Genomic DNA, 17,663 nt, shown 5'->3' with positions numbered 1-17,663 from the left:
CCTGCCTATTTAACTTATATGCAGAATACATTACGTGAAACGCCAGGCTAGATGAATCCCAGGCTGGAATCAAGATTCCCAGGGGAAATAACAACAACCTCAGATACATAGATAATACTACTCGAATGGTAGAAAATGAAGAAGAAATAAAGAGCCTCCTGATGAGGGTGAAAAAGGAGAGTGGAAAAGCCAACTTAAAACTCAACATTCAAAAAACTAAGATCATGGCATCCAGCGCCACTTCATGGCAAACATGAAGGAGGAGAAAAAGTGGAAACAGTGACAGATTTTATTTTCTTGGGCTCCAAAATCACTGTAGATGGTGACTGTAATCATGAATTTAAAAGACACTTGCTCCTTGAAAGGAAAGCTATGACCAACCTAGACAGCATATTAAAAAGCAGAGACATCATTCTGCCAACAAATGTCCGTCTAGTCAAAGCTAGTTTTTCCAGTATCATGTACGGATGTGAAAGTTGGACCACAAAGAAGGCTGAGCACCAAAGAATTGATGCTTTTGAATTGTGGTGCTGGAGACGACTCGGGAGTCCCCTGGACTGCGAGGAAATCAAACCAGTCAGCCCTAATGGCAGTCAACCCTGAATATTCACTGAAAGGACTGATGCTGAAGCTCCAATACTTTGGCCACCTGATGTGAAGAGCCAACTCATTGGAAAAGACCTTGATGTTGGGAAAATTGAAGGCAAAGGAGAAGGGGGAAGCAGAGGATGGTTAGCTAGCATTACCAACTCAACGGACGTGAATTTGAGGAAACTCCAGATGATAGTGAGCTTCCAAGGTGGCTCAGATGGTAAAGAATCCCCCTGCAATATGGGAGATCTGGGTTTGACCTGGGAAGATCCCATGGAGGAGGGCATGGCAACCCACTCAAGTATTCTTGCCTAGAGAATCCCATGGACAAAGGAGCCTGGTGGGCTACAGTCCATGGGGTCACAAAGAGTCAGACACGACTTAGAGACTAAATAACAAGAATACCCATATCTAATGAAGGTAGATAATATTATTCCTTTTAAAGACAGGAAAAGAGAAGGAAAGTAACTTGCCCAAAGTCATTCATCAGGTGAGCAAAGCTGAGGTGCACGTGCATTTTCAGTCGTGTCCGACTCCTTGCAACCCCACATGTGAGCAAAAGCCAGAACCAAATAATCATCATAACTTAAAACCCCCAATCACACACTCACAAATATATATATATGTATACATATGTGTGTGTGTGTGTATATATATATACACATAAGCCCAAAACAAACTCTAAGCTTTATCTAAGGGTTTACATTTCATCTAAGGGTTATTTAAAGAAAAGCTATACCAGCATGACACATGATGACTTTAATTCCAGATATGTCCCATGTGTTAAATCCCTGATTACACTGCACTAAAAAGAAGCAATCACTGAAAGGCTGAGTGAGGTGGGTGAAGGCCAACTGACATAGAATTTACGGGAAGGAAAAGAAAAGGTAGTGGCAGTCCCAAGGAGCCTGAGCAGGTAAGAGAAGTCAAGAAGTTAAAATGATAACTACAGGGATGCTCATCTGGGAACATCAGCTACAATGCAGGATGTAAAGTATCAAAAACAGACCAGGAATCCAGCTTTTCAATGGCAATTCTCGGATGGGGACATGAAACAAGTTGTTGTCCTTCAGTTAAGAAAATGAAATAACTATAGGAAGGATGCGTGACGTTCAGAGACGCAATTGTAGCATAATGGTTAAAAGCAAAGGCTTTGGAATCAGAGATATGAGTCTAGGTTCCAATCCCACACCACTTACTACATGTGAGAGCTAAAGATAAGTTTCTTTCCTCAAGGTTTTCATCTGTAAAAGGGAAATAAGACCCAATACCTCAGATCAAGTCAAATAATTAATGTAAACCACATGGTGAGTGACTTACAATATGTCATTATTTATCATTAGGTTGTATTAATTTTATGAACATTACAAAATCACTGGAGATGGGGACTGAAGCCATGAAATTAAAAGACGCTTGCTCCTTGGAAGGAAAGTTACAACCACCCTCAGTTCAGTCGCTCAGTCGTGTCCAACTCTTTGCGACCCCATGAATCACAGCACTCCAGGCCTCCCTGTCCATCACCAACTCCCGGAGTTCACTCAAGCCCACCTCCATCGAGTCGGTGATGCCATCCAGCCACCTCATTCTCTGTCGACCCCTTCTCCTCCTGCCCCCAATCCCTCCCAGCATCGGAGTCTTTTCCAGTGAGTCAACTCATCGCACGAGGTGGCCAAAGTATTGGAATTTCAGCTTTAGCATCAGTCCTTCGAATGAACACCCAAGACTGATCTCCTTTAGAATGGACTGGTTGGATCTCCTTGCAGTCCAAGGGACTCTCAAGAGTCTTCTCCAACACCACAGTTCAAAAGCATCAATTCTTTGGCGCTCAGCTTTCTTCACAGTCCAACTCTCACATCCATACATGACCACTGGAAAAACCATAGCCTTGACTAGATGGACCTTGGTTGGCAAAGTAATGTCTCTGCTTTTTAATATGCTATTTAGGTTGGTCATAACTTTCCTTCCAAGGAGTAAGCGTCTTTTAATTTCATGGCTGCAATCAGCATCCGCAGTGACAACCACCCTAGAGAGCATATTAAAAAACAGAGACGTTACTTTACCAACAAAGGTCCATCTAGTCAAAGCTATGGTTTTTCCAGTAGTCATGTATGGATGTGAGAGTTGGACTATAAAGAAAGCTGAGCACCGAAGAATTGATGCTTTTGAACTGTGGTTTTGGAGAAGACTCTTGAGAGTCCCTTGGACTGCAAGAAGAGCAACCAGTCCATCCTAAAGGATATCAGTCCATAATATTCATTTGAAGGACTGATGCTGAAACTCCAATACTCTGGCCACCTGATGAGAACTGACTCATTGGAAAAGACCCTGATGCTGGGAAAGATTGAGGGCAGGAGGAGAAGGGGACGACAGAGGATGAGATGGTTGGATGGCATCACCGACTCAATGGCCATGAGTTTGAATAAACTCTGGGAGTTGGTGATGGGCAGGGAGGCCTGGTGTGCTGCAGTAGTCCATGGGGTCGCAAAGAGTCAGATACGACTGAGCGACTGAACTGAACTGATAACTATTATAGCAATTAATCTCCCTATGCTTCAGCACTACTACATTTTCCCCACTTTATCGAAACCGCTGTAGTGAGCCAGAAGGCGGCCTGGTCGGTCGGGAGGCCTGGGCTTGGCACCCAGCAGACCACCTGTGGCCTCAACGGGGCCCCCAGGGGCACCTCTCATCCCACCCCCTTCGCCTGCTCCCCAGGCAAGGTCCCAGTGCCCGGTCGGCCCGCCCGCCCGCGCGGCCCAGTGCGGCCGGGACATGCGGCCCCGCGCCCCCTCCCCGGAGCCGGCCTCACCTTCTCGTAATTCTGCGTGAGGCGGCTGATAACCTCGCGCTCGACCTGCCACTCGGGTTTCTTCAGCTGCTTCCTCAACTGCTTCTTTTGGCTCTGCTTGTGGCTGTGTTTCTTCTTCCAACGATTGAAGCTCCGCACCGGGTCGGGCCGGGCTCCCGTAGCCCGAGAGTCCGCGGTTTTTCCCATCGTGGCGGCGACGGCGACAGCCCACACTTCTGTGAGACTCGAGACTGCTCGGACCAGGCGCGGAGATAACGCACGGAGAGGACGCGGAACCGGCGTGGGGCAAGAGGACGACTGCGCAGGCGCAAAACCAGGAGCCCGCCCCCGGGCTTTTAAAACCGGGGCACGCGCGGTCCACCGCCAGGGAAAACTGGATTGTGATTGGCGACTTGGAATTCGCGGGGCGGAGCAAATCAGTCTCGGGTGGAAGTGGAGGCGGGGCAATCTGAGGAAGAGGGCGGGGCTGAGTGGCTCCTAAAGCACGCTGTCGCTTTAAATAGGCGCACGAGCCCCCGCTTGCTGTTACTATGGTGACGTCATACAACTTAACTCTTAAAAGGCTGTTACTTTGCCCTGCCTTTTCCTTGGCAAACCGCAGGCTAACACACACACCCCCAAACCCCAGTATACATACACACGAAATCTGTGAATTAGAATTGTGATCCTCGTTTTGCACGTTTCAGCCCAGGGAGCGCAATGATTTGCTGTTAATTATTTGTTGTTGTTTTTTTAATATTTTACCCTCTAAGTATAGAGTGTATGGGGCTTCCCAGGTGGCTCAGTGGTAAAGAATACACCTAGGAGATGCAAGTTCATTCCCTGGGTCGGAAAGATCCCCTGGAGCAGAAAACGGCAACCCACTCCAGTATTCTTGCCTGAAAAATCCCATAGACAGAGGAGCTTGGCGGGCTGCAGTCCTTGGGGTCGCAAAGAGTCCGACACGACTGAACGAGTGAGCACGCACATAGTCTTTATTCCATAGCACTAATAGTTGCATGTATGCTTTTGAAATCCAACTTCAATTTTGAATGTTTAACATTCTGCTGACATACATTTTCGTTCTCTTTATCATTTCTTGAAATGTGATAAATACCAATCTTTGCACCCATTTGCATTTTTTTCATTCATTGATAGTTTTTAATAAGAACAGATTCCTTCAAGGTACAATAAACAGAATCTAGTAAGTTTTCACTGCTTTAGAAAGTTTCTGTTTTTAAAAATGTTTCCAAAACTTCCACCTGTGCTGTTTTTTATTTTTTAATACGTATTTATTTATTTGATTGTGTTGGGTCTTCGTTGCAAGAAATAACATAAGAGCTTTGTATTTTATCTCAAATGTGTAAAAGTTTGAAAGAATATATACCCCCAAAAACTGCTAAATTTCAACATTGACTATTTTTGCCTAATGACCTTCTATGAGAACAAGGAAACATGTACTGTTACATAATCATCTAATTGCTAAATTATTGTTATAAAATATGTACTTTGGGGATCTTATTTTGACTGCAGAATTAGAGGATCCCCCCTTTTTTTAAACAAACCTGAGTTTTAACAAATAACAAATGTTGGCAAGAATGTAGGAAAAAGGGAACCCTCATACAGTGTTGGTGGGAATGTAAATTGGTGCAGCTGGGAAACATTATGGAGGTTTCTCTAAAATCTAAAAATGGAACTATCATAGGACCCAGCAATTCCACTTCTGGGTATGTATCTGAAAGAAAGAAAAAACGTTAGTTCAAAAAGATACATGTACCCCAATGTTCATAGCAGCATAATTCACAATTGTCAAGATATGGCAGCAACCTAAGTACCCATCAAGAGATGAATGAATAAACAAGTGGTAGTGTACATACATACATATACATACGTGTGTGTGTATATATATATATATACACGTGTATATGTGTATATGATGTATATGATATACACATGTGTATATGTGTATATGATGGAATATACACATAAAATGGAATATTACTCACCCATAAAGAAAGAATGAAATTTTGCCATTTGCAGCAACGTGGATGGACTTGGAGCACATTAAGAAATAAGTCAGACAGAGAAAGACAAATACTGTACGATATAACTTATATGTGGAATCTAAAAAGCACAACAAACTAGTGAATAAAACAAAAAAGAAGCAGGCCCACAGATATAGAGAACAAGCTAGTGGTTACCAGTGGGGAAAAGGAAGTGAGGAGGGGCAAAATAGGGGCAGGTGATTAAGAGGTACCAACTATTTAGGTTTAAAATAAGTCACAAGTACAACATAGGAAATATAGCCAATATTCTATAATAACTATAAATGGAGTATAACCTTTAAAATTGTGACTCATTATATTGTACACCTCTAATTTATATAATATTGTACATCAATGATACTTAAATTTTAAAAACTTGATAGTTTTACTGAAATATGTTTTCAAGTTAACTGCTAGCAGTCAATTTTTTCCCAGGCAAAGACTCTCTTCAATAGTAGTTCTTTAAGTTTTTCTGCTGTCTATAATGTAACTGCTTCTTTACATTGTTACTGAGAGTCCCACAACAGGTGAATAACTTGGCCTAGGAAGCTAAAAGATTATTCCATCTAAGTACTCTTATCATGTAAATATAGCAAACAATTTATGGTAAATTAATTCAATTATATGTCAGCTTTTTACTGAAAAGGAAATTAACAAAGCATATGTTTATTCAAAAGAAGAAATCCTTCTTTGCTTCTTTGTGTCTTATTAACATCATCAGTCTGAAGTCATTCTTAGGAGACAATACTTCTTTGGAATTTAAGAAATTGCATCTTAAGTAGGTTCCATCTTCTTTAACTCATATCCTCTAAAACTTGGCAGAGCCAACCTGCAACCACCTTAACCCCAGAGAGCCAGAGGTTATGAAACCTCTCTGACACTTTCAACAACAAAAATATATCTGCCTAATTGGCTAGAACACATAAACTATTTAATAGAAGACCAAGAAGTTCTGGCCCACCACAGCTGCTCTGTTGCTAGCCACAGTCAGGAGTCATGAATCAATTAGCTTGTCTATGCACACATTTGTTCGTAAGGAGAGAAATACCTGTACTCTGAAAACTATCAGATGCTGGTGAAAGAAATCAAAGAAGACATAAACAGATGGAAAGTTATACCATGTTCGTGGATTGGAAGAATCAGTATTATTCTTAATACTGATTATTAAGTTATTTCTCAATCAAAATAACTGTACTACCCAAGGCAATCTACAGATTCAGTGCAATCCCTATCAAATTACCAGCAGCATTTTTCACAGAAATAGAACCAAAAAAAAATCTCAAAATTTGTATAGAGACACAAAAGACTCCAAATAGACAAAAAAATCTTGAAAAAGAAAAAGAGAGTTGGAGGAATCAGGCTTCCTGACTTCAGACTATACTGCAAAGCTCCAGTCATCAAAACAATTTGGTCCTGGCACAAAAATAGAAATATAGACCAATGGAGCAGGATAGAAAACCCAGAAATAAGCCCATGCACCTGTGGTCAATTAATCTATGAGGAAGGAGGCAAGACTACACAATGTAGGAAAGACAGTCTCTTCAACAAATGGTGCTGGGAAAACTGGACAGTTATACGTATAAAAAATGAAATTAAATCATTCTTAACTCAGTACACAAAAATAATCTCAAAATGAATTAAAGATCTAAATGTGAGACCAGACACTATAAAACTCCGAGAGGAAAACGTAGAACACTCTGACATAAATCACAGCAACATCTTTTTTAATCCATCTCCCAGAATAATGGAAATAAAAGCAAAAATAATCAAATGGGACCTACTTAAACTCAAAAGCTTTTGCACAACAAAGGAAACAATAAACAAAAAGGAGCCCACAGGTTGGGAGAAAATATTTGCAAATGATATGACTGATAAGGGGTTAGTCTCCAAAATTTACAAACAGATTATGATACTTAATAGCATCAAAATAAACAACCCACTCAAAAATTGGGCAGAAGACCTGAATAGACATTTCTCCAAAGAGGATATAAAGATGGCCAACAGGCACATGAAATGATGCTCAACATCGCTGATTATCAGGGAAATGCAAATCAAAACTGCAATGAGATATCACCTCACCCCAGTCAGAAAGGATATCATCAAAAAATCCACAAACAACAAATGCTGCGGAGGGTGTGAAGAGGAGGGAACCCTCCCCCACTGTTGGTGGGAACGTAAACTGGTACAGCCACTATGTAAAACAGTATGGAGGGTCTAAAATAGACTAAACTAAATATTGAGCTACCGTATGACCCTGCAATCCCACTCCTGGGCATATATCCAGAGGAAAACATGGCCCAAAATGATACATTCACCTCACTGTTCATTGCACCACTGTTTACAATAGCCAAGACATGGAAACAACCTAAATGTCCATTGACAGAGGAATGGATAAGGAAGATGAGGTACATATATACAATGGAATATTATTCAGCCATTAAAATAATGAAATAAGGCCATTTACAGCAACATGGATGGACCTAGAGAGTGTCATGCTGAGTGAAGTAAGTTCAGTTCAGTCGCTCAGTCGTGTCCGACTCTTTGTGACCCCATGAATCACAGCACGCCAGGCTTCCCTGTCCATCACCAACTCCCGGAGTTCACTCAAACTCATGTCCATCTAGTCGGTGAGAAGGAGAAATATCATATGACATCCTTTTTGTGTGAAATCTAAAAAGAAACATTACAGATTAACTTACTTATGAAACAGAAAGAGACTCACAGACTTGGAAAACAAATTCATGGTTGCCAGATGGAAGGAATAGCTTGGGACTTTGGAAAGGTCATGTCCACACTCCTATATTTAAAATGGATAACCAATGAAAACCTATTGTATAGCACATGGAACTCTGCTCAAGGTTATGTGCCAGACTGGATGGAAGAGGGGTTTGGGGGAGAATGAATACATGTACATGTATGGCTGAGTCCCTTCACTGATCACCTGAGACTATCACAACATTGTTAATTAGCTACCCCCAACACAAAATATTTTTGGTGTTGAATAAATAAATAAATAACACTAAAAAAATCCTAATTCTGTGAGTATGAAGTAGAAACTAAACAATCTGATGTGATCAGCCAGATCAACCAGTCTGCACATTGCTTTTTGTGAACCTCTGGTTTAATAGATTATAATTAATCATAACAACTGGGACTTTCCTGATAGTTCAAATGGTAAAGAATCTGCCTGCAATGCAGGAGACCCAGGTTTTATCCGTGAGTCGGAATGATCCCCTGGAGGAGGGCATGACAACCCATTCCATTATTCTTGTCTGCATATTTCCACGGACAGAGGAGCCTGACAGGCTGCAGTTTATGGGGTCTCAAAGAGTTGGACACAACTTTGTGACTTTCATTTCACTTCATAATAATTGAAGCTGATTATAATTATATATATATATATATAATTTGAATCAATTCCAGTTTAATGCCACTGAGGTTGCACCATAATAAAACTCGGAAAGATTAACATATGAAATGAAAATAGTAATGAACAGTCTCCATATGCCCTTGAATCACATTTGAGCCATAGAAAATACTAACAGCCTAACAAAACTATCTCCACTCATGGATGTTATCAATAAAACTTACTAGCTGTCACACATAAGGATTCTGATAAAGAAGTCTACTAATAAAAATACTTGAGAGCTCATGCTCTAATCATTTGTCTGAAAAGAAGTAATCCTCTATCACATTTTTCATTTAGTGAGAAATTGGAATTTAGGTCTTTTTAGTTGGTCATGCAGAGAAGACAATGGCATCCCACTCCAATATTCTTGCCTGGAAAATCCCATGGATGAAGGACCCTTGTGGGCTGCAGTCCATGGGGTCGCAAAGAATCAGACACGACTGAGCGACTTCACTTTCACTTTCCACTTTCATGCATTGGAGAAGGAAATGGCAACCCACACCAGTTTTCTTGCCTGGATAATCCCAGGGACAGGGAGCCTGATGGGCTGCAGTCTATGAGGTCACGAAGAGTCAGGCACAACTGAGCGACTTCACTTTCACTTTCCACTTTCATGCATTGGAGAAGGAAATGGCAACCCACTCCAGTGTTCTTGCCTGGAGAATCCCAGGGACGGCGGAGCCTGGTGGGCTGCAGTCTATGGGGTCGCGCAGAGTCGGACACGACTGAAGCGACTTGGCAGCAGCAGCAGGAGCTAGTTGGTCATGGCCAGCAGGTGGCAGTCTAGGACCACGTGCTATCTTTCTCTTGCTGCTGCTGCAGTCTCAGGGTTAGACTAAAATCTGAGCTTTTTTCTGGTTTGTGGCCGCCGGGGGCAGGGAGTGGGAAGTCTTCCCTGCTGTACTTTTAGCTTTTCTCCAGTTGCAGCAAGCAGGGGCTACTCTTTATTGAAGTGTGTAGGCTTCTCATTGCTCTAGGCATGCTGGCTCAGTAGTTGCAGTGTACTGGCTAGTTGTCCAGCCACAAATAGAATCTTCCTGAACCAGGGATTGAACGCTTGTCCTCTGTATTGGCAGATGGATTCTTAACCACTGGGTCACCAGGGATACCCTAATCTGAGTTTTTATAGCCAACACGTAGCTGGTTTTCCTGTGAGTTTATCTGCCTTTGTAACAATAAGCTTTTAGAAAATGGCCTACAATTCAGTTCAGTTCAGTTCAGTCGCTTAGTCGTGTCTGACTCTTTGCGACCCCATGAACCACAGCACACCAGGCCTCCCTGTCCATCACCAACTCCCGGAGTTCACTCAAAATCATGTCCACAGAGTCGGTGATGCCGTCTAGCCATCTCATTCTCTGTCGTCCCCTTCTCCTCCCACCCCCAATCCCTCCTAGCATCAGACTCTTTTCCAGTGAGTTAGCTCATCGCATGAGGTGGCCAAAGTATTGGAGTTTCAACTTTAGCATCAATCCTTCCAATGAACACCCAGGATTGATCTCCTTTAGAATGGACTGGTTGGATTTCCTTGCAGTCCAAGGGACTCTCAAGAGTCTTCTCCAGCACCACAGTTCAAAAGCATCAATTCTTCAGAGATCAGCTTTCTTCACAGTCCAACTCTCACATCCATACATGACCAGGGGAAAAACCATTGCCTTGACTAGACGGACCTTGGTTGGCAAAGTAATGCCTCTGCTTTTTAATATGCTATCTAGGATGGTCATAACTTTCCTTCCAAGGAGTAAGCGTCTTTTAATTTCATGGCTGTAATCAGCATCTGCAGTGATTTTGGAGCCCAAAAAAAATAAAGTCTGACACCGTTTCCACTGTTTCCCCATCTATTTCCCATGAAGTGATGGGACCAGATGCCATGATCTTAGTTTTCTGAATGTTGAGCTTCAAGGCAACCTTTTCACTCTCCTCTTTCACTTTCATCAAGAGGCCTTTGAGTTCCTCTTCACTTTCTGCCATAAAGGTGGTGTCATCTGCATATCTGAGGTTATTGATATTTCTCCCAGCTATCTTGATTCCAGCTTGTGCTTCTTCCAGCCCAGCATTCCTCATGATGTACTCTGCATATAAGTTAAATAAGTGGGGTGACAATATACAACCTTGACATACTCCTTTTCCTATTTGGAACCAGTCTGTTGTTCCATGTACAGTTCTAACTGTTGCTTTCTGACTTGCATACAGGTTTCTCAACAGGCAGGTCAGGTGGTCTGGTATTCCCATCTCTTTCAGAATTTCCCACAGTTTATTGTGATCCACACAGTCAAAGGCTTTGGCATAGTCAATGAAGCAGAAATAGATGTTTTTATGGAACTCTCTTGCTTTCTCCATGATCCAGCAGATGTTGGCAATTTGATCTCTGGTGCCTCTGCCTTTTCTAAAACCTGCTTGAACATCTGGAAGTTCACAATTCACATATTGCTGAAGCCTAGCTTGGAGAATTTTGAGCATGACTTTACTAGCGTGTGAGATGAGTGCAACTGTGCGGTAGTTTGAGCATTCTTTGGCATTGCCTTTCTTTGGGATTGGAATGAAGACTGACCTTTTCCAGTCCTGTGGCCACTGCTGAGTTTTCCAAATTTGCTGGCATGTTGAGTGCAGCACTTTCACAGCATCATCTTTCAGGATTTGAAATAGCTCAACTGGAATTCCATCACCTCCACTAGCTTTGTTCGTCATAATGCTCTCTAAGGCCCACTTGACTTCACATTCCAAGATGTCTGGTTCCAAGTGAGTGATCACGCCATCGTGATTATCTTCGTCGTGAAGATCTTTTTTGTACAGTTCTTCTGCAATAAGTACTCCTCAAATTATCTGAAATACTTTTGAATTATTTCTTCTTTAATATTATTTTCATTTAAAAGTAACTGCCAAAATTTATTGAACATCTAGTAAGTGCTATGCATTGCTGGATTCATAACATACATTATCTCTTAACCCTACAACAACCCATTTTTCAGATGAGATAACTGAAGCTGCTGCTGCTGCTAAGTCACGTCAGTCGTGTCTGACTCCCTGCGACCCCATAGACAGCAGCCCACCAGGCTTCCCCATCCCTGGGATTCTCCAGGGAAGAACACTGGAGTGGGTTGCCATTTCCTTCTCCAATGCATGAAAGTGAAAAATGAAAGTGAAGTCGCTCAATCGTGTCAGACTCTTAGCAACCCCATGGACTGCAGCCTACCAGGCTCCTCCGCCCACGGGATTTTCCAGGCAAGAGTACTGGAGTGGGTCGCCAGTGCCTTCTCTGATAACTGAAGCTAAGAAAGATTAAATGACATGTCCAGGGTCACCGACCACTGGTATTGTATTTCAGTTTGGCACTGAAAAATATTTCTAATTTCTATCTGTTTTATCACTGAACTCCTTTAATCTAACCTGTTCTAGGAAGAATTAAGAGCTTCACAACAAGTAGTTTATCTTCACCTGGAACTAATCTTATTATTCTTAACATGAAACCGACTTTGGTTATTTAAGATGATCTCAAATCTAATTGTCCACTCAGTTCAGTTCAGTCATCAGTCGTGTCCGACTCTTTGTGACCTCGTTGACTGCAGCACACCAGGCCGCCCTGTCCATCACCAACTCCTGGAGTTTACTCAAACTCGTGTCCATTGAGTCGGTGGTGCCATCCAACTATCTCATCCTCTGTCGTCCCCTTCTCCCCCTGCCTTCAATCTTTCCCAGCATCAGGGTCTTTTCCAATGAGTCAGTTCTTTGCATCAGGTGGCCAAAGTATTGGAGATTCACCTTCAGCATCAGTCCTTCCAATGAATATTCAGGGCTGATTTCATTTCAAATGATCTGGTTGGATCCACTTTGTACTACTTATGTACTATTTCTTCATATTTCTACATTTTGTATAGGTTAAATAAGAATTTTTATCAGGAAATGACCAGTTCAGCTCTGACACGTAGAGAGCTTGGACAGGTTTACTACAACACTGACAAAAAGGCTGAACAAAGTGAAATCTATTACATTTCCTGGACCCATGAGAAAACTGAGTTTGCAGAGCAAACCGGCAGCCTGAAATATGGAAAAACAGACAAATCCAAAGACTCATAGCCAAGATTTGCCTATATGAAGCAGAAGCTGCTAAAGTCACAAAAACTGGTAGGAAAACTTAGATCATGATTTTGGTGAATCGTTGGAATCTGAGTGCAGACTAGCATGAGTAGGAGCCACAGTCTCAGTGCAAAAGGCCTGTGGGATGGCGGGCAGAAGGGAGGGTGAGGAACAGGGGAGGTGGCCAATCCCACTGGGTTCTCAAAGTAAAGATCTGAGGAAAATGCTCTTGTGAGTCTAGCCAAGGTTAGGGGAAGCATAATTATTATAACAACAGTACCAGGGCCTTGTCCCAGGTTCATGAGGCAAGGACATTCCTCTCACTCCAGCCTTCTCATCTTCCTATCTCACCTAAAGTGAGGTAAAGACTGTCTAAGAATAAATACTTGTGAAAATCATGGGCAAGAGATATAGGCCCAATAAAAGGTTGGTGATGAATTGGAAGATTTAGACCACACCCCCCTCCTTACACCTTACCACTACTCCAGCAAGGCTCCAGTGTAATAATAGTGGGTTATAACTGAAAAAAACTGCAAGACACAAGTTCTTCTCTGAGAGACTCAGGGAAGACCAAGGTCAACAAGATATAAAATCAAGAACACTAGAGGAATCTGATGCCTTTGGCTCCTATAGCTACAGCAAACATCAAACAAAGCTCAACTCCTAGCCAGATGGGCATAAATTCTCACACACCTCAGTTCCTGTTACCTAATACAACACACTAGGTTTTCAACAAAAAAATGAAAAGAAATGCCAATATTCAAGAAAAAAAGTCCAAAGAGGCAAAGCAAGCATCAGAACCAAACTTAGATATGAATCAGATGTTCCAAGTATCAGAAAAGGAATTTAAAATAACTATGACTAATATGTTAAAGTCTTTAATTGAAAAAGCAGACAACATGCAAGAACAGATGAATAATGTAAGCAGACAGAGAAATTTTAAGAAAGAATCAGAAGGAAATGCTAGAAATCAAAAACATTGTAAGAGAAACTTTCAAAAAATGTCTTTGATGGGTTTACCAGCAGATTTGACAGCCACGGGAAGAAGATAGGTCAATAAAAACTTGAAGCTAAGTCAATAAAAACTCTCCATGCTGAACTGAATAGAGACAAAACTTGACAATCAGAAAAGTAAATTTTAAAAGTGTCAAATACTTTTGAAGATATCACATATGAACAGTTGGAATGCCAGAAGGAGAAAAAAGAGAGAATAGAAGAAATATTTGAAGTAATAATGGCTGCAACATTCCAAAATTAATGACCCCAAACCACAGATCTAGGAAGTTTAGAGTTACAAAGTAGAATAAATACCAAAACCAAACAAACAAATGAGCTACATGTAGGCATATGTAATCAAACCTCAAAATACCAAAGGCAAAGGGAAAATCTTCAAAGAACTCAGAGGAAAAAAGAAATATAATTTTTGTATAGTGGAACAGGGTAAGAATTATAGCTTCTCATTAGAAATCTTGTAAGTAAGAAGAGAGTAGGGTGAAATACTTAAAATGTTCAAATAAAAATAAAATATATAAATAATTAAACTAAATGATAAGAAAATATCCTAATTTTTTTTTAGTGGGCAAAAGATCTGTTTGGACATCTCATAAAAGAAGACACAAGATTTTTAAAAAGCATATAAAAAGAGGCTCAGTATCATTTAATATTAAGGAATTACAAATTAAAACAACAATGAGATACCATTATACACCTACTAAAATGGCCAAAATCTAAAAAAAAACCCTAAATACCAACTGTTGGGGAAGATGCAGTAGGGACTCTCGTTCACTGCTGGTGGGAGTGCAAAACAGTGCAACTATTTTGGAAGACAGCTTCTGATAAAATTAAATGTTGTCTTTCAATGTAATCTAGCAATTGTACTCTTAGGTATTTACTCAGTTGGTTTGAAAACTTTTGTTCACACAAATACCTGCATATAAATATTTAGTATTTTTTATAATAGCCAAAAACTAGAAGCAATCAAGATATCTTTCAATAGATGAATGGATAAGCAAACTGGTAAATCCTTGCAATGGAAGGATTCAAGAAACTTTTCAAGGATTCAAGGAACTATTCAAGAAAAAAGAGAAGTGGGCTCTCAAGTCACAAGACATGGATAAATCTTAAATGCATAGTAGTATGTGAAAGAAGGCAATCTGAAAAAGACTACATACTATATCATCTCAATTTTTCAAAACTCATAGAACTTTACAGCACAAAGAGTAAATGTCAAATGTATGCAAAAATTTAAAAAAAAAAATGGGGGAGGAAGAGGGATCCCAGATGGACTGCAGAATGTGACCAAAAATTGTAAATGTTTTACAAATGTTTAAAACAATCTCACTGAAGAGGGTAGGTGAGAAAGGTACTAACCAAAGTAACTTTGGAAATGGAGTCTGCAAATCTAAGGCAAAAGGAACCGTACATAAACACTATACTCCAGTTTATCAAGTTGCTGCCCACAGGAGTGCAGATTAACAATTCTGAAACCACTGTACATGTACACTGGAAATGAGCAATTAAGTAAATTTGAGGTGGATATTAAGAACCAGTTTTTTCACTGTTGTCTTGGGAAGTTGCATATAAACAAAGGGAGGAAGCTAGAATAATCTGATTGTAATGAATTAGTGTTAGAGACACTTCAATAGCACACCAAGTTCTCAGATCTTCTTTTCTAATACTTTTTTCAGTAAAAGTAACTAGGGCCCTTGGAGAAATGGCCTATTCTATGAGTGAGGCAAGAAATAGACAAGATGAGCCTGGAGCATTTTATAGGATCAGAAAGTAAGTAAGTGTGCAAAACACAAAACAAAACCCCTGAATGATGGGGTATACCAAAGGGATACAGGAGTCAACTGAAAGACTTATCAATGGTCAAACCTGGAAAGTTTTAAGCAAAAATAAAGTTGTATTGGATAATAACCCAAAGCATAAAATAAATATCCACAAGTCCATTCTGATATAAATAAATGATTGCTTGGTGGAATAAATAAATAAATGGAGGAGAATAGACAAATCTCCCATGCAGAAGAATATTAAATAATTTCAGTTCAGTTCAGTTCAGTCGCTCAGTCGTGTCCGACTCTCCGCGACCCCATGAATCACAGCACGCCAGGCCTCCCTGTCCATCGCCAACTCCCGGAGTTCACTCAAACTCATGTCCACAGAGTCGGTGATGCCATCCAGCTATCTCATTCTCTGTCGTCCCCTTCTCCTCCCGCCCCCAATCCTCCCCAGCATCAGAGTCTTTTCCAGTGAGTCAACTCGTCGCATGAGGTAGCCAAAGTATTGGAGTTTCAGTTTTAGCATCAGTCCTTCCAATGAACACCCAGGATTGATCTCCTTTAGAACGGACTGGTTGGATCTCCTTGCAGAATAAGGGACTCTCAAGAGTCTTCTCCACCACCAGAGTTCAAAAGCATCAATTCTTCAGCGATCAGCTTTCTTCACAGTCCAACTCTCACATCCATACATGACCACGGGAAAAACCATAGCCTTGACTAGATGGACCTTTGTTGGCAAAGTAATGTCTCTGCTTTTTAATATACTATCAAGGTTGGTCATAACTTTCCTTCCATGGAGTAAGCGTCTTTTAATTTCATGGCTGCAATCAGCGTCTGCAGTGATATTTTAAATTAAATAATTTAAGTAGGTACTTACCCTTAAGGAGATGTAGCATAATTCTCCACTCACATCTGCACTGTGCATGGTGACTTTTTTCCAAAGAGTATAGCATGGAAAAGGAGAGAAAAGAGTAATTTTACAGTAAAGAAACCTGATAACCACTGCCCTAGCCAGGTGATCAAGATTAACAGCAACAGTGATAAGTTATATTAATAGTAGATACTCTTGATGTGGATCTTCTCTCAAGGCTCAGTGGGTAAAGTATCCACCTGCAATGCAGGAGACACAGTTTCGATCCCTGTCTCGGGAAGATCCCCTGGAGGAAGGCATTGAAACCCACTCCAGTATTCTTGCCTGGAGGATCCCATGGACCAAGGAGCCTTGTGGGCTACAGTCCAAAGGGTTGCAAAGAGTTGGACACAACTGAGCTACTAGGCATACAGTCACCCTTGATGTGATGTAAAGAGAAAGGCACTTTATGCTCTTTCTCCTAAAAATGCATAATTTCAGTCCAGCCACGGGAAACATCAGTGAAACTTCACCTGAGGAATATTTTGTAAAATATTTGACCAGTACTCCTCAAAGCTGTCAAGGTCATCAAAAATAAGGAAAGTCTGAGACGTTGTTACAGCCAAGAGGAACATAAAGAGACATCCCAACTAATTGCAATGTGGTATCCTAGATGGGATCCTGTAACAGACATACACTGAAGAAATTTAAATAATTTGCAGTTTAGTTTACGTTGTTTTATTAATTGTGACAAATACATTGCAATATGCTAATAATAGGGGAAGTTGAATGTAGTATATGGAAGAACTCTGTGTACTTTCTTCACATTAATCCTGTAAATCTAAAGCTGGTCTAAAGTTAAAAGTTTATTTTACAAGTCTTTATCAGAATTTGCATGTGCATCCGTAAATTATCCTAAATATCTCAAGGTAATAGTACCATAATTGAACCTTTGAGATTAAATTTTTAAGTTGCATAGAAAAGGACTCATTTTACATGCAAAGATGCATGTGAGCAAAAGTTTGCCTGCCTGCATTATTGGTTTCTGCATTGTACTGCTGGTCATCTGCAATACAAACAAACAGAAGCTATCATTAGTTATTTTCTTGGGCTCCAAAAACAGATGGTG

General features: G+C 40.8%; 1 protein-coding gene across 1 annotated transcript in view; it reads right to left on the bottom strand.

Annotated features, from left to right (window-relative positions):
* The window catches only part of DDX10 (DEAD-box helicase 10), a 329,965-nt gene extending 326,254 nt beyond the window's left edge, over window positions 1–3,711 (bottom strand). The window contains exon 1 of the mRNA XM_055422984.2: window positions 3,401–3,711. Coding sequence (XP_055278959.2) covers window positions 3,401–3,586 — 186 coding nt within the window. The 5' untranslated portion in view covers window positions 3,587–3,711. The remainder of the gene's footprint in view (window positions 1–3,400) is intronic.
* Window positions 3,712–17,663: the final 13,952 nt, after the last annotated feature.

The sequence above is a fragment of the Moschus berezovskii genome, chromosome 14 (assembly GCF_049115385.1).
Source record: "Moschus berezovskii isolate FMDL1 chromosome 14, NW_MosBer_1.0, whole genome shotgun sequence".
In the NCBI taxonomy this organism is placed as follows: Eukaryota; Metazoa; Chordata; class Mammalia; order Artiodactyla; family Moschidae; genus Moschus; species Moschus berezovskii.
The sequence above is the reverse complement of the archived record's forward strand: the minus strand, read 5'-3'. Positions and strand labels throughout refer to the sequence as shown.